Consider the following 25,372-nt stretch of genomic DNA (forward strand, 5'->3'; position numbering starts at 1 on the left):
CTTTTTTTCCACAATTGCCCATGGGCAAAATGTTTTAGAAGTCAAAGAAGATCATTTTCAATTCCCATTTCTCTGTCTGTGTAGGTGTGGGGACATCCTGCTTGAGGTGAATGGAAAGAGTACTTGGGGGATGACACACACAGCACTGGTTCGCCTTCTGAAGGAGCTCCGTGGCAGAATCACCCTGACCATAGTGTCCTGGCCTGGTAGCCTGCTGTAGCAGTGCTTTAAGCCATCCAGCACTGTTTCGGTGGCAGTGACCAAGGAATGTCAAAGGCAGAGCTTTAGTCTGGCTGACTACCTAATTTTGCTGTGAGGGAGAAGCTTAGAATAGTCGTGTAGCTGTTTGGATACCTCACGTCTGATGGACAGCCGTGACTTCGGCAGGAGTTTGGAGGGGGACAGACATAAGACTGGATTGTTACCAGAGGTTAACGTGCCCCTCAGAAAATGCTGAACTGGGAGGATCCAGGCTTGAGACACTTTTAACTAAGATGTTGGGTGTTATCAGTTTAGAGGACATGATCATTCTCTGGCATCGAGTGGGAGTACCGACAGGAGACACAACATGTTGCCAATTCCAGTAGTTATATGTTAGGATATGCGTTAAGTTGGACTCACATTTCTCTACTGTAACTGTTGGGTGTCTAAAAAAGATCCAAGCACTTGTAATATGTTTATTTTGTTTGTTTGTTGTATGGCCTTTTAATGTAGGCTTTATTCTGTTTGTACTGACAGTGGTTGTCATCTTCATCTGTTGATCTGAAGACACGTTGCCAAGTAGTAGTCTGTGAGGTTTTTTATGTTATGTCAGAAGCTATGGCTAAACTATCAAACCACTGGCAAAGAAAATATATGAAAAAATAAAGGATTAATGTGTTCATAACATGTTAAAAGATATTTAATTAGATAACAGTGTGGAGGCCTTACTAATTTTCTTACATTTAAGAAAAAAAATGACTTGGTTTCTGTGTATCAGTGGAAGGGCTGAGGCCCATCTACTGCAGTTCTATCTGTCACGCTTCGGCCTGTGTAGTACATCTGATGGTACATTTGGTTAACTGATCAATAAAATCATTTGAAAAATTGGTTGCTGTGACAAAGATGATTAAAAGCATATCACCCTGGGATTCACAAAGCTACATGTACACATTCCCTTCATCTGAAGAAAATCAACAGAAAAAGAAACAATGAAAGCATAGTGTACTAAACATTCATGAAATTATCCTTAGTTTTTCAAATAAAATTATTAATTTAAATGAATTATTACTACTGAAAATATTAATTTGTGAATGATGTTATCTATTAATTAATTTTCCGAAACAATATAATGTAAGAGGCCATAGGGCAGTTCTCTGTTAATCAGGCTGGGAGACTGAAAGTCAGTCAGATTTTAATTTCCTTTTTTGTTAGGAGAGAACTACTTGCTGGTTTCCTTGTTCTTCCTACATGTCTTGGCTTTTCTGTTTCTTTTCTGTTTGTGTCTCCTGTCCCTGTTCCCACCAACATCTCTGCTACTTCTGCTGCTCCTGACACTGCTGCTGTTGAAGACACAAGATAATGATCATTAAGGTTAGTTCTAGTATTTTCATCCTTTTACATATATGTGAGTGCGCTTGTTTCTCATTAGACCTTTCTGATCTTTTTCGTGATCCATCTTTGTTGCTCTTTCTCTTTTTTCCACTGCCTCTGTCATAGCAATACTTGTACCCTTGGTTCCTAGGCTCCCTGTGCTTCATTTGCGCTTCCCTGTTGCAGAAAACAAAATGGTTTTTATTTTATTCTTACATTACTTACTGATAAAACTTGAGAGTTTCTCATTGGGACATAACACAAAAGGGGGGGGAAAGGCCTGTTGACCCACAGGAAGACTGCTGCTCTTTTGCTCCAGTGAAAGAGAGATAAGTCATGACTCAAGGGATTAAAACTGTAACCACTGTGTTAGCTTTTATAACCTCCCCCCGGCTTCCACTTTGAGTAACAAAGAGCCCAATACAAGTGTCACAGCATGCCTTTTACATAAAAGCCACACATCCACACTGCAGTTACCTATAAGTTTTAAATTCTAGTGTTCATATGACCTCTGGAAACACACATGCAAAAACATGGTGAAATCAGTCTAAATCAGCACTGGAGACATATTGGACAAAGCAGCTGCAAACATGTATGGTTTAAAATTTATAGTCCAATGGTTCTATAAGTGAGTGAGATGGTCTTTTCTGTGTCTACATTGAGCACCTTGAGGTACCTTAAAGACCAGGAAAAGGCTGATCCAGGCGTGTCACTCCCCAATTCTCTGCCTGATTTTCTCTCTAGGTACTAAATATCCTATTAAAAATAGCTAAAAATGCCTGAAAAAAGGATGTTTAAACATGTTTTACGCACTGCTTTTTTTGGCCAGTAAACCTATTTTATTGTGGTACTTATTACATCTTTGGACCAATGTAATGGCTCTGTTTTGTAATATTTGATGTCATGGATTTTATCCCATTATGCTGGCAGCTTGTTAAACTGTCAGTCAAACCACCTAGAACACTGCTTACAACTGAAAAATGATGAGAAATTCCTCTGTTGTTATCAGGGATGGTCAGTAACACCTTAGTGTAATCCAATTACTTTTTTCAAGTAACGAGTAAAGTAAGTAATTACTATTGCAAAAAAGTAATTCGATTACTGTTACGTTCCCATAAACATGCTGCGTTACTAAACCGTGAGTTTGTTTGTGAGAGTGTCTCATGACAATGATGTACGAACATGCGACGTGTGCAACAGACGTGTGTAGATTAACAATGGATAATATAAAGTGCGGGAGAGAGTACAACCATGCAGGGTTTAAAGATTGGAAGTACTGACATTACTTTAAGTTTGATTCTGTAAAAAGTGACAAGAACATTAGCATCTCCTGTACATTCTGCGTGGTAAGAAAACTTCAAATCTGAGCAAGCACCTATCACGCTGCCACAGCAATGTGAAATTCACAGAGGAACACCCAGATCCCCCCAGTGACATGACTGCTGCGGCACATTTTTGCTGTGTTTTACTTGCATCTATTTGAAAGAGTGAGTGTAAACACAAAAAATTTTTATTTATTTTTTTATATGCTGGAATATGCAGAAAATAGGTTTAAATGTTAAACAAATAATCTCCACTCAGAGACTGTTGCATTCAATTAAATTTTTGCTTGATGCAATGTGCATGTAGTTAAAAGAATAAAACCAATAAAACAAAAAAAGAGGCTTTTTCATTTGGTTCAATATTATATGATGGATTATGTTTTTAAAAAGTAACTAAGTAATAAAGTTGCTAATTACTTTTGAAAATAAGTAATTAGTATAGTAACAGGATTACTTTCTTGGAGAAGTAATCAGCAATTAGTAACTAATTACTATTTTCAAGTAACTTGACTTGGTTGTAAATATCAAAGGGTTAAGCTGCTAGCATAGTTTCTCATTTTGTAATTCAGTTCACAGCAAAAATGCAAGAAACCATGCTAAAAATTGTTGTTGCTCTTTTAAGGCCAGGGGCATTTAACAAATTGAAAAGCTCTTCCTTGATCCAATGTCATAGTATGGAGGGACATGAATAACTTTCAGATGATATTAGTCTCAGATAGTGTTCTTGCGAGAAAACGTATTTTCTATTAGAACAAATCAACAGAAGTAGCAAATGTACCTCAACTCATCATCTTGCCACTTATAAGAAAGGAAAACACTGGAGGATTTTGCCTACTGCAATGAAGTGTTTGGAAGAACATTGAGTGATAAATTATTCAGATACCTGAAAGCATCATGAAAGAATGTGGACTGAGTGGCAAGAAAAGTGCGTTTGGGTGCAGTACTACTGTGGTAGCAAAGACGGCCACTGAGGCGAAGTTATGGAGTAGTTATAATTCATTTAAATACAGCTGTGAAATCATCCACACCAGTGAAGGTATTGGTACTCAAAAAAATGCCGCTGCACTCAGGTTGGCATACACTCAGCTTTAACATCAATGTGGGCTCTTGGCTTTGTGTTAGCATGCTGTCTGTGCAGATATTTCCAAAGTGCCGATGTTGAGTTAGAAGTAAAATGCAGCTGTTTCTGTCCTGGATGCAGTTTCCACTTTACCTTTATGCTCTTGTCTTTTCATGCAATAAAAATAAAAGTAGTGTCCATATCTCCATTCATCAAAATTTGTAGACCCATGCATCATTTTCTGCCTTGAACCAATATCGGCTGACTGTAACACAAGTACGTAGAAATATAGACGTTTGATGTTTTCTGTCTTTCTATCGGTCCTGAATGCAGATAACTTTATAACTTTATAATGCAAGTAACAACATAAGTGGAACTGTAATGTGATTACTGAATCGCAGTAACTTGTTACATTACTCCATTTCTGAAAAAATTTTACGTGTTACTTTCTAACACATTATACCCAACATGGGTTAGCTCCAACATAGTTTGTTAATCATTATGTTTTTACATTTATGTGGATACATATTTTTTTATCTCCTCCAAATTAAATTTGTATGATTTTGTTTGATTGTTTGAATTTTATCTTGTGCTTTCATTGCCTCTTCTTCTTCTTTTTCTATATTCCACCACATGAATTAACTCAGCAATGTTGAAATATTCTTCATTACTGTATTTTTATTTTACATGGTCTCTGATATATACTCATATTCATACATTTTTTCATCTCCCAGTCACCAGTTTACCGAATATCAGGACTGATTTATCGTAATTATATTTGGGTTTTCTGTCTGCTCTTGGTTTTCCATATTTACCAGCAAGCTTTCTATGCATCAAGTCTTTGGATCCTCACCAATTACTTGCCCACCTTAATGGCAACTATGTTATCAGACAGAGACCAACTAGTTCTCTGCCTTCAAAGAAACATTGTTTCCTATTTTAGAATTCTGTAAATAAAATCTTTTCCTTCTGCTTCAGTGTTCTACATCTTTCAGTCTGCCAGCACCATTAGTTTTATTACAGCGAAAATCTTACCCACTGCTAAGAGTGAATGAGTAGTGTATTAAAATAATTTTTCCCCTCTCTATCTAACTTGCTCATCTCGCCACCTTGGCACAGCAATAGTCTGTAATTTTAAAATAATCAGCCTGACCTTTAAGAATCATCAGACTAAAGGCACTGTTCACGTCCCGTTTTTCCAAAAAGTCTATAGAAAAGTACAGATGATGCGCTGCTTATGCAGACAGTGTGCTCACACATAGCTGGAGTAATTATTATCATTCACTTGAACAACACAGAGAAAGAGAGAGAGAGCCTTAAGGGGCAACTGTTGCAAGTAAAAAGCTAAATATATTCAATATTTGTAGACAGCTCTTGTGTTAGCAGCAGGGACTAGGACTCTAGGCCCACATTTGTTCTTGCTCAAAGCCATTAGTTTTAACACAGAAACATCTCACCACACATAATACCATAAACACACTCAAATGACTCCAGAGGAAAGAGTAAATTATAGCATAAAAGCCTCCTTTCACATATATTTTTTTGTATTATTTTATTCAAAATTAGTGCTCAAGCTTGACCGGATGAGCACTACCGTAGAATTCACAACCTGACTGAGAAACCCTGATTCTTCAGAGAGTGGTGTTGTGGACACAAAGTACAATTTTTCAATTAACACAACCTGTATAGCAAGGGATGACTGCTTTGCAGTGAAAAAGAAATTTGTTTTTTTTTTCTTTTGTAGTAATTATCATTTAAAACACAATCATGGCCAAATAATGCAATCTTTATTGGGGTTGTCAAGCTTACGTCTTCTATTTGGATTTGTGATAAACATGCAGGACTTTTGCATATTAGAGCTGATTAACATGTAGATTCTTTGTATCAAGGTCACATAGCAGAATTTATACATAGTGTTAAGCTCACACACTTTTTAGAAATTTGATATTTAGGTAGAAAGAGTTGTCCTTATTTTTAATTTTCTACATATGTTCATTATGGTAAATTACATTGTTTTGGATTAACTGACATGTAGGATTGGTTCAATGTTCTCTGCTAGATAACCGGTGGTATAAAATGAGTAATTAGCTGACTAACTCTGGGTTTTATGCTCTACTTCTGCACAGGTTCATATAAAAGGCACAAATCAAATCAGACTCATTTAAATAGTAAAACGCTATGTTCTTCTAACCCTTTCTAATCTCACCTTATTCAGTTTTTGTATATTAGTATGTGAGAACAAAGACAGGGTCAGTGCATTTTACAATCATTGGAGTATAAATCTAAGACTAAATAAATTGTATGTGAGAAACATGTACGTTTCGTAAAATATAACTAGTATGCAATGACTTGATCAGCTAATATACAGCAAGCAAGCACACAAGTGTTTCTGGCAATGAGTGAAAGTCCTAAAACAAAGATATAAAAGCTGTACGGTCACTATGAGTTATAGCCGATATTATAGTGCCTGCATCTAGAAATATGTAAGTTAAAGTCAAGTCAAATTTTTATAGCACATTTAAAATTTTAAATTTCATGCCATATAAAATATACATAATTAACAATAACCAGTCAACAATAAATATGCACTAAAAAACACACTAAAACAATAAAAACATCCGGGTATCCTGCTCAGCAAAGTGTCGAGCAGTGTTTCAAAATGATTGAGTGACTGTGCAACTGTTTTGTCAAAGATTAGGTTGTTTAAAAGTGTCACAGACCGGCTCTGGGGACTCGGAGTCCGTGAGCAGTGGGGACTATGATTGTTGTTGTTGTGATTATTATTATTATTATTATTATTCTCATTTGGTGTGTCGTCTGCTCTGCCTCTGGTCTCTGTCCGCATCTGTATGTAGGCAGGTGTGTGTGTGTGTTGCGGTTTTCTGTGGCGAAGTTACAGGCACCTTCAGGCCGTGGCCTGGCTTGAGGACTGGCCACACCCGAAGTCCTTGCCACACACCTGCTCCTCATCTGGGCTCGTCGGGGGAGCTATTTAGAAGAGCGATGGAGCTTCCACCGACGCTGGATTATTGCGTTTGACTTCACGTCAGTCTTCTAGCGTAGTCGGAAAGTCTGTGAGTGTATGCCTGCTGGGATAAAGTGTGTTAATGGCTGCCTCTATTGTTTTCCCTCAGGAGGAACGTGGGACGAGAGAGAGCAGTGAGCACGGGGAGTGCAGAGACACTGGAGCAGAGAGCACTACACTGGGACTTTTTGGGAAGAAGACACGACATGGGAGTCTGGGACACTAGGGGATTTATTGCTGCTTACTTCACCACCTTGTAAATAAACACTGTTTGCACTGAAGAGTCTGGCGTTTGGGTCCTGTTTCCCCACCTCTCCACAGTCTGCCGACACAGACCGTGACAAAAAGATTAGGGATCACCACCAAAAATGCTGTGTTACCTCTGTTTTTGAGCCTGGATTGACAAATGTCCAAGAGCAATAGTTTCATAGACCTCAGGGCTCTAGTAAGAATGTAGGGCTGTAAAAACAACCACTGATACTCTTATAAACAAGTAATACAAATTTAAAACAGACCCTGAAATGGACTGGAAGCCAGTACAGAGGCCAGTACAGGTGTAATGTGATTAGACCATTCTTTTCTGTCAAAAGGCGAGCTGCTGCATTTTGTACAGCCTGCAGAAGAAGCTAGGAGCAACTGATAAAGGCAAAGAATTATTAATAGTTAAACTGAGAGGTAATGAAGGTGTGATTACTCTCTCAATGTCATGTGGAGGGAGGTAGGCCTTCACCTTACTGTGGAGCCTCATTTGAATACACAGGTAACAACAGAGCTAATCTGTTTATCTTAAAAGCAAAGTCAAAAATCACATCAAGGTTCTTTGAACTGGGTGACAGTAAGAAGCTAAAAGACCAATGGTGCTGTCATACTCATCGAAAGTGTTGAGTTGCCCAAATAAAATAATTTCTGTTCTATTTTTATCCAGGTTGAGGTTGAAATTTAGATACCAGATGATGCAATAGCAGTTGCACTACACACTGCCCCTCTCTCACCTGGACCAGAAAAACACATATGTGCGGATGCTGTTCATCGACTATAGCTCCGCCTTCAACACTATCATACCATCCAGACTCATCGTGAAACTCCGTGACCTGAACATCAACTCCTCCCTGTGCAGCTGGATCCTGGACCTCCTGACAGACAGACCTCAGGTGGTTCGGATCGGCAGCAACACCTCATCCACACTCACACTCAGCACAGGTGCCCCCCAGGGATGTTTGCTCAGCCCCCTGTACACCCTGTTCACCCACGACTGTACAGCAACACATAGCTCCAACACTATCATCAAATTTGCAGATGACACCACCATCATCAGCTGCATTTCTGATGGAGATGAGACAGCATACAGAGCAGAGGTGAGAGCCCTGACATCATGGTGCCGCGACAACAACCTGCTGCTTAACGTCAGCAAAGCCAAGGAGCTCATCGTGGATTACAGGAGACCACACCCCCCATCCACATCGAAGGAGCAGAGGTGGAGAGAGTCAGCTGCTTCAGATTCCTGGGCATCAACATCAGCGAGGACCTGAGCTGGTCACACCATGTTGGTGTGATCACAAAAGCAGCGGCTCTTCTTCCTGCGGCGCCTGAGAAGATTCGGCATGAACCCCAGAATACTTACAAACTTCTATCAATGCACCATTGAAAGTATTCTGACTGGCTGCATCACCACTTGGTACAGCAGCTGTAATGCTCTGGACCGCAAAGCTCTGCAGAGGGTGGTGAGATCAGCACAGCGCATCACCAGGACTGAACTGCCAGCCATACCGGATCTTTACACACAGCGCTGCATGAGGAAGACACAGCGGATCCTCTCTGACCCCAGCCACAGACTTTTCACACTCCTGCCGTCCGGCAGGTGGTTCAGGAGCATCCAGACCCGCATTACCAGACACAGGGACAGTTTTTAACCACAAACTATCAGACTTTTGAACTGCTGACATTCCATACACACCACTACACACTCACTACAATTACAGGACTCTGCACACTGTCACTTCAACAAATGCTACTTAAATGCTCACTGCACAACTTTGTACAACCTGCAGATACTCTTGCACAAACTTGTAAATACCAACTTGTCTTAAATGTAAATACCAACTAAATTCTCTAATATTTAATACTTTTTCCTCTCTTTTTTTATTGTTGTTATTATTATTATTATTTTATTACTAATAAACTGCTATTTTCTGTTATTTTCTTCTCAATATAACTGCACACTCTCTATATGCTCATGTAAAGCTGAGGAGCACGAGGCAAAGAATTTCATTATGGATAAATGTGGCTACACTGTTATCTGTACATGACAATAAAACTTGAAACTTGACAGGCAAACAATGTAGAAGTAATTTTAAAATTTATCTGGCACAGGCACCAGCTCTGGGAAAAAAATGAGTTTCTTGAATGATACTGAAAGAGAAAGACAAAAACATGTCACACTAAGAGATAATAAAAAAAACTTTGGTGAAAGGAAAGTAAAAACAGATGTAGGTGAAAGAATGTCCAGGCCCCAAGACAGACCCTGAGGCCAGGATAAGTGTGGCATCAGGCACAAGAGTAGCCGAGGAAAATCAAGAAATACATGGGAATTTAGACTATGCTCTAACCTCTAAATCCAAATCTGATGTTTCAAAAATGATGAAAATGAAGTTGCATGAAAAAACTGTTTCCCCCTAACACAGGCAAAACTTTGGTAATTTTGAAATGTTATTCTTTAAATAATTCAACTAATAAATTAAGTGCAAAGGTAATAACGTGCTAAGCTTTCAGGAGTTTTGTTCCGAATTAGCAATAGCCTGATTTGGTTGCACAACATACCAGCAAACCTTTTTTTTTCAGCTATTAGCTCCTTTTTAATAAAATGTGAGCCATACCCTCTGTTAACGCTGAAGCGAGTCTTGGAGCATAATGATGCTTTTAATCCAACCTAATAGAAGATAATTATCATTTTAATTTCCTTATCACACTAGAATTTCTTAATTCCGTTATTATCCAGGTTTGATCGAATTATCCAAGAGGTATTAGATCTATGCCTTGTGTGAACTGATGTCGAGAAAAAGAGGATATTGCAATTCGTCACTGTGTTGTGCAAGGTCGGGCATATGTGTGCATGAAGGAAATGAAGAATATCTGAGGTACTGCCAGCTGGAAAAAGTTACGTTTATCATCCAAAGCTAAAATTTACAGTTAGGGGGCAAGTGTTGACCAAATGGCCAATCAGTTACTCAGACTGAATGTGTGCCCGAAAAGTACAATATATCACTCGGTCTGAATAAATGTACTGGTGAACAATAGCCTTGTGGAATCTATTAGTAGTGGGGTTAAATCCGAGGCATGATGTCACAGTCACAGCTAATAACTAGTAGCTGATACTTAGAAAACCTCTTGCCACACTTTGCCTGTGTGCATGAGTAAGCAAAGGACAAATAGGCTAGCTAGTTTCTAAATGAATAACACATACATGTAACACTCCCACTGACTTAGTCAGTGAACAATAAGGATGGCTAACAAAGCTATGGAGGTCTCCATCTGCTTCTCTGTCCTGCCCACACACACACTAACAATAAATCCCCCTGGGCCTACTCTAAAAATAATCTAGAGCCCAGTAATAAATCAGCGTAACAAAAACATAGAACTTGTACATATGCATGTGTGTGTGTGTGTGTGTGTGTGTGTGTGTGTGTGTGTGTGTGTGTGTGTGTGTGCGTATCTGAATTCTGATCATCTGACCAGAATGTAGGACAAAAACGTCAGCAGAGCCACTAACGTGTGAGGAGCACACACTGGGCCAAAGGAATAGTCCTGTCAGCTGGGACCAAATCTGTAGAATGACTCTAAATCTCTTGTGTGTCTGTCATGCACATGTGATTCCCATTCTTCAGATCTTCTACATTTAGCCTATAACTTCCCATCTGTCCCATGTCCCACTTCCCTTATTTGACCCAAAATGTTGCTTTGAGCTATATGTATAAACCTGAATTCAAACATCTAGGGCATAAACACTCAATGAAATGCTCACCACTTCAAGTAGGAAAAGTGCTGAACAGCACAGAAAAGCATGTAAGGATATTTTAACAGAGCCCAGTACAGTAAGAAATACTTCAGCTTGTCATTTTTGCTATTTTGCACTTATTTTAATTGCAAGTTAATTACCAGCAACGCTTTTACAGTAGCTGATGCAGGGATTTGTTGTTATCAACAACATTACAGCTTTGGAAGCCAAAGAAACAGAAGAATTTCACCTGCATTGCATATATTTGTAGTTTCAAGTATTTAGAGGCAAAAGGGGTTGGCTGTAGCTCAGGAGCAATAGCAGGCCATCTACTAATCGGAAGATGGTGGTTTGACCCCTGACTGTCCCAGTCATGTCAAATATCCTTGGGCAAGTTACTAACCCCAGGATGTTCTCAATGAATGTGTGTGAATGTTAGATAGAAAGCACTTACGTGGATAATACACGAAAGAGTGCTTGTATGTCTGGTAGACTAGAAAAGAACTGTACATGAACCTATTCCTATTCCAGAAGGTAAAACCCCACGCAACCTAACAATACTATAAGCCTGCCTTTTCCTATAGTACGAGCTTCAGGTCAGCTGAGGAGTGTGTGAAAAGATGTGCCTGTGTGTATTACAGTTGACAGCTGTCTAAGTTAATAATAATTAAATAGAAATTTGGCTAATGGTCAACACTGAGAAATGTAGGGCATGATTTGGCTTGTTCACATGTTAGCATGTATGAGTGCTTGTACAGCAGGCGCTCAGGCTGTCACACTATAGGGTAGTAGGGCACTATGTGAAAATTGGAGAGGAAATTATACTGCTCCGATCAGCTGTGAGCCTCAGAGAGAGAGAGAAAAACAATTTCCATGCTGAGGAGTGCAAACTCAATCTTTCTCTGGCAATAACTGGCAAATATAGCAAGTTATTCCCTCATCTCACTGCACCAGAAAAACTGAAATAGTTATGCCTGTGCTGGCAATAATTTTTCCTTGTCTTGCAATAGTCTTGATTTCTGTCACAATGGCCTTATGCTCTTTTGCAATAGTATGCATTTCTTCACTAGGGCCATTTCTCACAATAGTGTGTTTATTTTATAGCGATCAGCTGGAGAGCCAAGAGGGTAACCACTCACAAATACAATGCCTTTAGCTGTGTTAATAGAAACATTTTTGGGTAAGTTCAAATACTAAAATAATGTCGTTTATGTCTGTATTTTCAAGCACAAACTTAATTATTTAGAGAACTAATTAATCTATAAAAAGCAACTCTTTTTTAAAGTGTATTTTTTTATTAACACTTGTCTTGAGCAACTTTGGTTCTTCGGTTCTCTGCCATCTAAGACAGCAAACATAACACAGAAGCGGCTTCACAACCATATATTGCACTAATATCTTGTCCCTGTCTGGTCTAACCTGAAAAAACAGAGCTACAGAGTTTTACACTGCACCTCATGATCATTTTTTGGTTCTGTTTTTGTCTTTTATCTAAAATTTTCAATTGCTCTACAGCAAAATTCTCTCTCTTGCTCTCTTTCTCTTGCCCTCTCTCTCCCTCAGTGTGTGTGTGTGCAGGCAGGCTGCAAATACACACATACTGAACAAGGCCAGGAGAGAATGAATATCTGGATTACTTCCAATATATTATATGTTGCCTAATCCAGAAGGCCACAGCTGCACAGCAGACATTCAAATTCAACTACTGCAGAGGCACCCAACAGTGGAGAAAGGAAGAACAAAAGGAGAGAGTACACTGTGCTAAATGCAAAGCGCAAACTGAAGCACATACATTAAATAAAATCATCATCAGTTCACATAGACCAACCTATAATAGGAAGAGGAGCAGCCCTCCTCCTCTCTATTTCTGCTTCTTTTGTTCTCTTTATCTTGACCATGCGCTCTGGATCTGTCTCTATCCTTGTCATGCTTTTCCTGCAATATGTAGCATTCCCGAGCCTTGGTGGTATCAATCACTCCAGGGCTGATGGTGATTCTTCCTGGGATTAAAAATGATACACCCATTAAAGAACAGAACCAAACCAGGTCAGAAAATTGGGGAGAGCAACTAACAACCACATGCATTACCATTTGTTTAGCAATTAGCTCTGAGCTTTGAACCAATTCTTCTCACCTATTCTCACCTATTTCTTTTTCTCTAACGGTTAACACAGAAAAAGATCTAGTAAATATATTCACATACTGGAAGTTCAAACTGAATATGTAGGGGAGCTGAATAGTAAGGATTATGATTCAGTTTTCCAATACTCAAGACAGCTGAGAAATATGAATGAGAGAGCACGGCCTAAGGTAATTTTCAGAATGGTTGAGTGCTTGGACACCATACCTAACAGGTTCACTAAGACAGTGTAATATACAGTACTGATCTATCTTGAAACAGTTAATAAATATGAAACACTATCTCTTATGGACAAATGTACATACTTGATGAAGCTGATGGGCTGTTAAAACTTGTAGAGTTCCCACTGAAAATAGAAAATAAAGAAATATGTGAAAATCCTATATTTACATCAGACCTTTACAGATGATCCAAGTTTACATTCTTTTTTTCAAACTTCAGTTTCCATAAATGGCATTAAGAAGGCTTTCATGATAGCATTTTTGAATTTTTTTAAAAAGACAAATTACTGTTACTGAGCAGAATTTATTAAAACATACAATTAGTAGTATTAGCAGATCTAACAAAAGGACAACATACATTACACATAGATTTACACCAACCGTATGTGTCTGAGGCCCAGAGTTCTGAGAACTGTATAAATGATTCTTTTGGTTTTGAAATGTGATTTATATTCCAGTTCTGTATTATTTATAGTTATTATGTATACTATGTGTTTTATTGTGCCATTTATTAGATAATTCCCTTTTGTCATGCCATTTGGTTCTCTCAGTCTTGTCTCGGAATTTGTCTTTTTCTCGTTCTTGTTCTCCTGTTAGTTGTGTCACTTTATTCTTGTCGCCCTGTTCTGTTGTGGGTCACTTTGCTTTATTTTGGTGACCATTGTTCTCTGTGTCTTGTGTCAAGTTTTTCTTCTTGTGTCATTATGTTAAAGGTCCTCGGCTGTTTTCACACCTGTTACCACACTCTCATTTTCTTGTGTCTATCGTCTACGTCTCCCTTTGTCCTTTATTATGTTGTCCCTGATTGCTGTGTATCTCCTTGCCATGTGTTCCCAGAAAGTTTCTGGTATTTGGATTGTTTGGTTCTGCTCTGTAATGTTTTTGGATTTCTTTATTCCCTACAGCATTGAAGCTGAGTTTTGAGCTTATTTCCTGTTTCCTGCATCCTCAATTTGGATCCAGCTACAAGATGACCCTCGACAGTCTCTTTTTATCTGCTTCTGGCAGATTGTATTTGTAATTGTCTGTTTACTGTCTTTAATGTTTAAGGAATGTTAATGTGCATTCTAAAAAAGGAAACCGCATGAGCAAACAAATTTACAGATGAATCAGTGAAGGAAAAAATAAAAGAAGCGGGTCTGCAAAAGGATCAAAGCACTTTTACAAATGCACAGCTGTGTTCTCCAAGTGTTTGAAGTGACTGGCTCATTGTCAAGGCATAGTGTGTGCTCGCCAACGCAAGAGGAACGGATGGAGGGCATATTACTGATAAAATCTGGGTCTTCTGTCCGTCCACGTGGCCAGGGCACACTTGCCTCCAACTGAAAACTTCCGAATGAGCTGAATGTGAACTTGGCTTTTGTTTGAAGCTCATCCAAATGAACGCCTTTCCAACAGGTGTGAGCCCAGTTATGTTGCTCCATAAATCCAAAAGTAAACAGTTCCATCGCTGAGGAATTTTATTTTTGGCTCAACAGATGCACAAGAAGTTAAAAGACTTACTTATGAATGGAGAAGAATCAATGAATGGAAGAGGGAGTCTGGTTCTCTGAGCATGTGACAGGTAGCAAAGCCCAAAAAGATTGGTAATGTAATATACACTTGAAGGTTGATAATGCTCAGAATCAACAGCTTTGGTCGAGGAGACTGATTGAACACACACCAAAATAAAGTTATAGATGTGTGATAAAACTCTATGGAAGATATGGCAAACATGCAAGTCATTATCATGCTCTAACGTTCCTTTATTAATAGATCACAGTTTTTATACTGATTCGGCCTCCCTCTAGGATGACTAAAGGAATATTATTGTGAGATATGTATAAAACATAGATGAACATGATTTTACACTACCACTGCCTGAACAGTTAACTTTACCACATTAAAATTTAGCTCATTTTGAATAATTTTTCCAGTGATTTTTGTTTGTTAGTTAATTTTCCTACAAAGGGACATTTTCATTTTGAGATTAATTGCTACATCCTGTCACTATAAGGGAACAATGTTGTAGAATTGCCACAGTCTAATCAGATCTTAAGTATTTTTGAAGCCCTCAGGACCCTTGGCCCTCATTGCAGCATGGCATGTCAAGGCCAAGATGATGCCAGAAATACCTGCTGTTCCTAATAGCCCCAAGGGAAAGGCAACAGTGAAACCAGGACTATCACTGCACATGTGTATACTTTTTTTTAAAAGTTTAAAAGGAAATTATTCATAAAGCACACAGGAGATGGCTGGCAGAGTTCATAGGAACAGTAAGTCCCTGAAGGATGTGAGGATTTGGCAGATGGACTGAGATGTGAGAAAAACCATCTTTATGGACAAAGTACTGAGCACATTTAGGCACACATCAGACACAGCAAATTAGGGGAAGGGAAAAAATAGGAATGAGAAAAGAGAGAAAAGATGAAGGAACAGGAAGCTAGTGAGACAGACAAACAGAGCTGGACTCAGGAAGGCTGGATACAGACAGCATCCAAGTGAAACAAGCACAGCAGCAAACACAAATGGAGTAGGGCTGCATTCATTAACATGTAAGAAAATGCAAGAGGGGTACAACGTGGCCCACTTGTGATCCAAGTTGTGTAAATTACTGCTGAAATGTGGGAGTTTGCAGACAGGTTGTGACATAGATCGGAAAAGCAGAGTGGAGGGGGTGCCTGGAATACTGATAAACAGGAGACTGGAGGAACAAACAAGGTTGCTATCTTGCTTTCTACCTTATATGGCCATTGATTCAGTTGGAAGATGAGCAACAGTGCATGGTGTACAGAAAAGAAACCCCAATCCAAGTTGATCTTTAGAGTCTAACTAGAGACACCTGGTCTGTTTCAGAAGTTGTTTTATCAAACTTTTGAGTTACTTCCTTTCACACTAACGTAATAATCGCTTGACTAATGATTTCTAGTCCAGTCTCTGAGTAACATTTTTCTTTCCCTCCCTGCACATTTGCTGAATTTGTGAGGGAGTCTGGTTTTCACTTTTTCACTGACACAGTAACCTTCAGTTTCTCCTCATTACGGTCATTACATATAGAGCTGACCTACAACTGATGCATAAAGATAGACACATTATAGGGCTCACCTGACCGAAGTAGCAGTAGAGGAGGGAGGTTGGGGACCTGAGCAGGAAAAGAAGACAGCAAAGTTATCTATTGTTCTCTTCAGTAATACTGAAATTCCAAAAAAAAAAAAAAGATTTTAATACCGTAACTACATTCAACCTCAAAAGGGAAATAATAATATACCCACAATAATTTGCTGCTTTAATTAGAGCAAAGAAAATAATTATTTAATTATTGCATGAAAATTCACGAAAAAGCTGCATATTAAAGGTTGTACCCCTTAACAGTTTAGAAGGTTTAGAATATTATACATATTCCAAATGCAGATTTTGTCCAACACAGGCCAAATATTTTAATCAAATGGAAACAGAAATAGTCTAAAATCATACATTAAACGTGAGAAGATGTTTTGTTATTATTAATATAGCAACAAATAACAGAAACACAAGACAAATAACAGAAACAATATAAAAGAATATGAAAAAATATAACCCATTACCAGGAACATGCATTCATAATTTATAGTGCTGCATCTTTTAATCTTAAGAAATTAGATCAGCCTCAAAATGTCAGTGCAACAAAATGTAGCAAGTGCTACTTGCCTTTTCCTCCATCAATAAAACAGAACAAGTCAAATGCTTGAGTGCACACTTAATGGACCCACTTGTTATAATGCTCAAATTTTACGTGACCAAGCTGCAAAATCAGCTCTCACACTTGCTGTACGGAGCCAATGTGTGTACACATAAAGACACACATACAAGCACACATATATAGAGAGATTCCTTTGAAGACTCAAGGCACAAGCACACATTCACATCTGGATACCATCTCCTACTTTTTTTTTAAAGACCCCTAACGTGAGAGTGGCTAGAAACAGCTTGGTTGAAGCAGGAAGAAGAAGAATATGAGCTGCTATGTGTGCTGTACATATGAGCTGCCTGAATTTGAAAGAACATCAAGATGCCGTCCTGTGAATAAATCTAAAACACTGTTTTTTCCCGTTCAAATACAAGTTCCACAGAGTTGAGATGGCCCGAAGTGCTCATGGAGGAGTGTGGTTTTTGATACTTGAGACACCTGGACACCCAAAGAAAAGAGCAGAATTTAACATACACGTACAAACTTCTCAAAATTCAAGACATCGAAGTCTGAGAGTGTAGCCTGGAGGGTCTTCAGGTAATTCCCTTTAATGTGATTCCATGATGTGAATAATCAGGAACATGAAGAGTGCAGCATGTAAAAAAACATCTGCGACAAGCTCTCATTACTGCAAATAGATGAGGTCACTGCATGAGACATCACAAAGAGTTTGTAGAATGAATTATACTACAGAAAATCTAAGTGGATTGTAAAATGTGATTGGCAGTATTAGTAACTTTGCTAATGGAATGCTATGCAATGCATACTGTATACACAAGCAGATGCACAAAGTACACAGCAGCTTGTCCATAAACATGCCATCAAGGTTAGCGTGAGTGAGTAATTGTTTTTACCTGTGGTGATCTCAAGTGAGTGTTTGATGGAGGCTAGAGTTGCATGCTTGGCAGCATATGAGAGAGCAAATGGCTGAGGGCTAATTGCATCTGATTGTTTTTGCGTGGTTTTGAGTCTCGTGCTAATGCTTTACAGAGCTACAGGCTGCAGTGTTTTAGATGGAGCTGATATTTCACATGGGACAACTGGCTGCTGTTCTGCACTGCAGCACAGGCCCAAGTGATCTTTGTTAGTGTAAAGGCTACTGTCTCCCATACTCTCAGATGCAGCAATCTGCAAGGACAGATGTGCATAAATCTTCTTGCAGTGACAGCATCCTGTCATTACACTGTCACCTGTTAAAAGCACAGCCATCAGCTCTTTACAAGAAAACTAGCATTCTCCACTCTAAAGCTGAAAATCAATACAGGGCACAGATTTTTTTTATGTTATGAATCAAAACAAAACAAAAAAATTATAAGGTTAAAAAAGCATTTTTTTAAAAAGTCTTATTGGTAATAGTCCTAATGTTGCTCTGATTGTTCATCACGGGGCATTTACTTGCATAGTCAGTTTTTTAAAAGAGTTTAAAAATCTGCTCAGTTCAGTCAGCGAGGACATTCACATACAAGCTCTGTTGCTACAGTGATTATAGTGACCCAGTAACCAGCTGTATGGAAGATTAGCTGCAGTGCACAGCAGCAGGCAGCATCACCTTCACTGTGCTGCACTGATAGATGACACAAGTACAACCCTGTAATGACACAGCTCCACTCCAAAATGTGCACCTATGAAAAACACTTGGCATCTAATGTGACCTTACTGAAAAACAAACCAAAAATTAAAACAGCCCCTTCTTTTCCTCTGCCCTATTCCCCACAGTTGGGTCTGTTCAGCACTTTTCTCGTGCCTCAATCTGCAGACCCAGCAACTTTTTTCTTTTTTTTACCAGGGGCTATTTTTATCATGCTACACATTTGCCTCACACAAGGAGACAGGGCCTATAACTTAAAGAAAGGGGAGTGGTCGGCATTAAAGCTATGCATATAACTTCAAAGCTGGTGCCGGCAGGATGTTTGATATTTTGGTTGTATTAGTGGCTCTGGCACGGGTTTTGCTGTGCAGTATGGGGCTCGGAGGGTAAGGGGCAAGCAGGCCTAAGCCGGCATTTCTATTTCAGAGCCTTTGAAGATGAAGATATGGCATGTGCTCAGCTGTGTGCTTGCGCCAGGGAGCCTTCCTGGATTTCAATATGATTCACTGCAAAGACTAAGAGGAAGTCTAAAGACTGATGGACTCCCACCTGGACAGCACTAGATACCTGACTGCAGGAAGACATATATCCATACAGTGCCTTCAAACACATGCAGGCAGGTGCAGAGATACACACGTATACACACAGTTAAGTTCACCTCTGTCCTTCAACTCCACAGGATAATTTATTATGACACGTGTTGCAGCTTCACAAACACATGGTCTGATTGCTATTAGTCATTTGTGCAGCTGCATGATGCATGATGTGTCCAACAGAGGGTTCTCTTTGGGGCCTTAACACCTGAAAATCTTAGTATTAAATCTAAATATTCTCCCGCAGATAACTCACATGTTCATAATTATCATGTCACATGAAAAAGAACATACAAGAACCTTTCTCAAATAGTTTTGTAAATATAGTAAATAAGCATTAATATAAGTAAATGTGTTGCATTCCAATAGCAGAGTGACTTACGTGGTGGAACTCTCTTTTTAATAAATTTAAAGAAAGAGTTCTTGCTGAGTGGAGGTGGCAGCTGATTAGTATTACTGCTGTCCTCATAATGGCACATCTCACAAACAACCTGAAAAATAAAGATAGTTACTGTTATTTATGACAACAATAAAAAGAAATCTCATTTAAAAAAATGACAGCGACAAACTATCAACAATAAAGTTGTAGGCTGAACCAGTAGCTTAATACACATATAGTTTTTTTTTTACAAAAATTCTGTGCAGAACACAATAAAAATGCTATGTTAATTGAAATTCCCATAGTTCAATCAATTGTCTGCAGGTTGGTTCATGCCAAAAGGTTTAATTATAGCTTCCGAGACTGATCATTTCAGGTCCTCCTGCATTGGTGCCCATCCTTATTAAACCCATACTAACATAATACCTGAGTGTTGCTGCCTCCATCATTATGACATTGGTGCCCATCCTCTCTGCTGGATTCAGGTTGTCCTCCAGCCAAATTAGTGATAGGATCTGAATCTCTGTTGATCAGGTAATATGATAAAGACTGTACAAATACATACAATGTTTTGATAATGTCCTAAAAAAGGCAAGTGGGGGTTCTCATACATAAATCCTTCTTTTTAATGTGATGCTGATGTGCACTTATATAACATTTTTAAAAACAGGACATTCATTTATCCTAATGTCACTTTCAATGTCCTTACTTAAACCCCCTGCAGGTCCATTAACGCATTAAACCTCCTTATCTGGGTCATCTTGCCATCTTCACAAAACAGCCCTTTACAGCCCTAAACCCTGCTACACTCACCCCGAGTGAGCTCATACACACACATACGCACACAAGCGGAATGTTAACCCGCTTCTGTCACAAGGACTTTATCAACAGTAGAGAAAAGCATACATAAAAAAGTAAAAACGCCTACATCTAATGGCAACTCAATAGGGAAGTGCCTGCAGCTCCTTAATGTCTCTTTGCTCCAGATCTGAGAACACAAACACTTTTGACCTGAGCTGCACAAAAACAAACCAAAATCTTTACTACATTATCATGTAACACACTAGTAAATTCCTTAACCAAACAGTAGACCCTCTTTGAATAAAGAGGGTCTTGGTCAATCGCTGTCACATAGGGAGAGAGACATGACACACACATGACTCAGATCTGTGTCCTCCTCCTAAGGGTAAACTTGCCGATGGAGAACAATGACATCAAGTAGGACAGATCTTAAACTGGCTGGCCATTTCTGTCAGTCAGTCTCAGATGATGGTCAAGGCATCCAACAGACATCTTAATCACCATTAAAGTAAATGAATAGAAGCAGTGGTAAAGAACCTGTTTTGCATGGGACAGCTTCACTCAATGGCTGAAAGCATGGTTTTATAAATAGCTGCAAAGTGCTTGCTGAGAGTGAATGTTTTTTCCTAGCATTAAAAAAAAAAACAAAACAGGCCCCTCATGAGTGTGTACACGATTTTTTTTTTTGATTCGTTGATGACTTACTTTGCATCTAAGCACAATCCATCCATAAAGCAAAACCCCTGCAACTGTGTTACCCTATTTGACAGAGGTCTGTTCACAGTGTTATTTATGACCTCGAATAAATCAAAACCAAACAGGATTTGTTAAAAATTTTAATTGAAATCTGTTTAGCAATGCACCAAAAATATCTCTTTGCAGGAAAAACACACTTGTCTACACATAAAGATTTGGCACTAACTGGGTTATAAAGCCCAATCTAGTTATGTTTGATGAATTGGTCGCTGCAATCGCAAACTGTGACGTCAAAATGCCAAACCTTTTATATTTGCACTTGTCTGCAGCATTTTTCATTAGTGAGTCATGGCTTGGAAAAACACACCGCTACACTCCTGGAATAGCAACAGAGGAGGTCATTTACAGAAAGCTGAAAATCTCTTTTTTTTTTCTATTGTCTCGATCCACAAATTCAGTGTCATCTAAAAGTCCAATGCTCCCACACTGATGGATGGCACCTCCAGCTCATCCATTTTGTAAATGTACCAGCAGTGCCTAAATCATCTAATGTATCAAAAGAACAGTATACAGTAAACAGAGACGCTATTCGCCTAATCAGTTCTACAATTATATATTTATTACACTAAATTCTAATGAATTACTACAATTTTTAACTAAAACTACAGCGGCTGTTAAAGTTGGAGTAAAAATCTGCATTAATTTCTGCTGGCATAGGGTTACATTAAAGAACCTAAAATGGAAATACTAATCAGGGTTTTTCCTGACTCCAATTGGCCTATGAATGTTAACACAGTTATTTTGTGTTCAGATAAGTCTTCTTATCTTCAAATGAACAAAAGTGGTTTAAATAGTCTCTGCTTAAACCTTTTACCCTGCTCAAGTAAAGCACAACTGTAAATAAGCATTGACTTGTGCCCAAGACAAGCTATGATCACAAAGTAGTGTCACTGTTGTTAGCAGATAAATCATAAATGTATGAAATATAAATACGGGAAAAAAGAATGGCACAAAGCCTAAAAATTTTTTAAAAAGCTTTAACCTTCGATGAAATTTTGCCTTGGGCTTTAACAGATGAACATAAGTCTGTGTTTACCTCAACATTTTGCAATCCCTTGCCAAAACAACCCTAATATGCTGAGCACATCTTAGGATCACAGAAAACAGATGGCATCAGGCAGATAGTTGCCGTGTCACAAACAAACAGAAAAAACCAGCTGCCAGCTTCTTCTGGCTCTGAGCTCAGAGCAGTAGCATAGAATGGGATAGAGGTTGTAGGACTGAAGGCACAAAATATAACAGTATGGAGAAGACATATTACTGACCTGAAAGCTACAATAGATGGTCTGCCTGGGGAAGAATAAGCACAAAACACCTCCTCTTCTTCATATCCAGTGTGCCTCTTCTGGGCCTGAGCAGAATAACAATTTCTCAAGTTTCAGTCTGATTTATTATTCCTAACTATGTTCTCCTGTTTAAGTGAAGGGTCTCTTTAAAAAGAAGGCTGACTAAATCACATTAGTGATAGCATTATCTTACCCTGTCTTTAGCATTTACCTTTCTTATCATGCCATGAAGTTTTGCTTGTTTCCTACAGTAAGCATTCCAGCTTTCTTCATCAAAACCATAGTTAAAGTAATCTGAGATGTTAGCACCTAAAATAAAAACACTAAATGGTAATGAATAGGTCTGAATGTAATTACTGAATGCATACAAGAATCTCATTGATGTGTCAGGTCAAACAACAATACTTACCAGCTTTTCTCCATGGCTTTTTCTCCAAAAACTCTACTTTCTGGTTAATTTCTTCATTTCCTTGGACTTTTTCTAACAATAGGTCATTTGTAGTACCTGTAAATCATCCCAATGCAGACATAATGATGTCACATACATTTCATATATTTGTCACATATATCGTCATTTCTCATTTATTTTCAATAAGGAATATTTTAAATCATAAAGATCTGAGTTAAGTCAGCTGATTTGCAGTAATGAAGCTGACATTCTCAATGTGAACTAATTATGAATATGTGTAAAATGACTGAAAGTGTACTTTTTTAAATGTCAAATGGTCACTGGGTTCTCTAATAGGCTGATCGTTTTCACTGTAAAATTCTATATTTAAATTCTTGGCTGACTCTGAGGAGAAATATAGTCACTGTGTGTCTTTGGAAGCTGAATGCATATCAGTTAACTGATATAAGACATTTATATCTTATAGTCTTCTTATTTCTTAAACCAAGTTTACAATAAAGCCTGGTCTTTGTGTGGCTGTTTTGTTTAATGTTTCACTGTCATTTGTGTTGCCCAAAAATCTCAAAAGGGTTGTCACTACTCACCACCTACATGTTGTGTCCTCCTAAGATGCATAAATGTACTGCAAGAAATAAGGAGGCCCTCACATCATCACCACTGTTATCTCTATCATCATCATTAGTAACTTTAAATAACAGAAAGAAACACTTCTGTCTGGGTTGAGTGCTGATGACACAACGCGTTAACTTAAACACTATGAAAATATCTCAAAGCAAATTTTTGACAGAAGGGGGTTTTTGACAAATAAGGCCCATTCATAACATACCTAACAGCTACAAAAACACAATAAAAAGCTGGAAAAATTCAAAATAATATGTCATTATCATCTTGGACAGTTTTCAAATTGTCCCATAAACAAAAGAAAGGGATGAAAATAATATCAAATCATCAAAATAGAAAAGAATTTCCACTCACACAGATAATTGTCAGAATGATTTTACATTACTGCAAGAACACTAAACCTTGATGGGTACAAGTGAAAAATGGCATTTAACCATGTCTATTCACGTTCAGGTTTTTCATGTGGGTATTTTTTTTCCCATTAGGCACTGATCAACGTAAGTGACACTGTTGTTCTTTAAATTGCTTGCATGATTTCAAACAAATTCCCAAATGCAAAAACAACTAAACTATCCCGCCCAAAAAACAACATTGTTTAAGCCTTAGTATCCTTTACAGTCACTAACTGTAATTGGCATGTTATGCTACATTTATTCTGAGGCATAAAGGCTGGTGTAAACATACAAAAAAAAAAAAAAAAAAAAATCAGGGCTCCAGTTGTATGATTGCTAACATCCCCATTTCCCAGCTCACAAACAAATACCTCTCGCCTGACAGCGAGTTAATGAGCATCAAATTCTTTTTAATGCTCGACATGACTGATTGCACATTTCGGGCAGCACACAAGGTGCCGTCACATGTATTGTGCAACTATAATGTCATTATCGTACTGTGAAAACTGTATTATACCTGAACGCTTCATTAGTATAATACTGTTGGAAATAATCATGCCATTACAGTTTATTTTCAATTTGTCTACTGCTCACTGCAATTTACGGCCTGTGAGACGAGTATCTAACTCCTTCTAATTCATGACAACAAAATTAATATTGCTTTGTAACTTTCAATAATTTTGTATTCTTTTGTATTGAATTGTTTCCTTTAGTTTTTAGTGGTTTAACTTAATTTAAACAACATTTCATGTATATTTTTTTTATTATTTAGAATATTGTCTTGACATATAAAGGGTCCCCTGCTTGGTTAGCGTGGGGACCCTTACTGGTCCAGTGTCGAGTACCACTACGCCTTATATACATATATGCACATATATATACACGCGCAATGCCAGAACAATGGCTGTACACAACTGTAAATTTGCACACTTATTTATTTAAGGCACTGGCTACACACCTGGGTGAGAGTCCAACCCTTTGTATCTCGTGTCGGTCATCTGTGGCGTTCATGTCATATACCCCTAAAACAAGGAACTTGGAGGCACATTAAAATCAAAGTGGCTCTATTGAAAACAGAAGAAACAGCTGGCCTCTTTAAACTAAGCTATGGTATCTTTCCGTTAAACGCTGGGGGAAGTGATTTAAACAAATATAAAGAGGAACTCATAACTCTAAGCATTAAACATTTTTAGGGGTTTAATTGTTTGTGCCAACTGTCATTTAAATTCGTTTTTTAATGAAGGAAGCTCGTGTCAACAAATCGCCATGACTAATTTCAATTAGCTTAAAATCCATCAAGACTAATTAAACTTCACATGTTTAACATAATTTTTGAGATTAAATTTACCCGCTGGATCTTCCCCCTTTTAGCTCTTGTCGTTCTTGGTTATGGTAGTGAAAGTCTAGATACTTCGTGAGAATATTGCATAAAAAGTTTTCCTTTATTAACTCTGTAACGATTGTTCTCGGGATACTGCTTATTGTCATAGCAACGACGTTTGGGTGACGT

General features: G+C 38.3%; 2 protein-coding genes across 7 annotated transcripts in view; one reads left to right on the plus strand and one right to left on the minus strand.

Moving 5' to 3' along the window:
• lnx1 (ligand of numb-protein X 1) overlaps positions 1–1,089 on the plus strand; it is a 36,973-nt gene extending 35,884 nt beyond the window's left edge. For all 5 annotated transcript variants that reach the window (XM_082524012.1, XM_082524015.1, XM_082524014.1 and 2 more), the window contains one exon: positions 85–1,089. In XM_082524012.1, coding sequence (XP_082380138.1) covers positions 85–220 — 136 coding nt within the window. In that variant the 3' untranslated portion in view covers positions 221–1,089. The remainder of the gene's footprint in view (positions 1–84) is intronic.
• Positions 664–25,352, minus strand: fip1l1a (FIP1 like 1a). Of its 2 annotated transcripts, none has more exons than XM_082524020.1 (13): positions 25,211–25,352; positions 24,821–24,897; positions 23,434–23,471; positions 22,850–22,945; positions 22,652–22,749; positions 22,420–22,505; positions 20,024–20,120; positions 19,601–19,709; positions 16,416–16,452; positions 13,416–13,456; positions 12,799–12,970; positions 1,633–1,749; positions 664–1,538 (listed from the first exon to the last, which is right to left on the minus strand). In XM_082524020.1, exons 2-13 carry the CDS (start codon positions 24,871–24,873, stop codon positions 1,421–1,423), a joined length of 1,062 nt encoding a protein of 353 aa, XP_082380146.1. In that variant the 5' UTR covers positions 24,874–24,897; positions 25,211–25,352; the 3' UTR covers positions 664–1,420. The 2 variants fall into 2 exon arrangements, with proteins under 2 accessions (XP_082380146.1, XP_082380145.1); XM_082524019.1 differs by having other exon boundaries at positions 664–1,541.
• Positions 25,353–25,372: the final 20 nt, after the last annotated feature.

Source organism: Aulonocara stuartgranti (genome assembly GCF_965226115.1).
Source record: "Aulonocara stuartgranti genome assembly, chromosome: 23".
NCBI classification, from domain to species: domain Eukaryota; kingdom Metazoa; phylum Chordata; class Actinopteri; order Cichliformes; family Cichlidae; genus Aulonocara; species Aulonocara stuartgranti.

Coding starts and splice junctions, on each gene's coding strand:
- fip1l1a (XM_082524019.1), bottom strand. CDS start 24,873: ATGAACGCCACAGATGACCGACACGAGATACAAAGGGTTGGACTCTCA. Junction 19,710..20,023: donor ATGGAGGCAGCAACACTCAG/GTATTATGTTAG, acceptor TTTATTTTTCAG/GTTGTTTGTGAGATGTGCCA. Junction 1,542..1,632: donor TCACGAAAAAGATCAGAAAG/GTCTAATGAGAA, acceptor TGTCTTCAACAG/CAGCAGTGTCAGGAGCAGCA.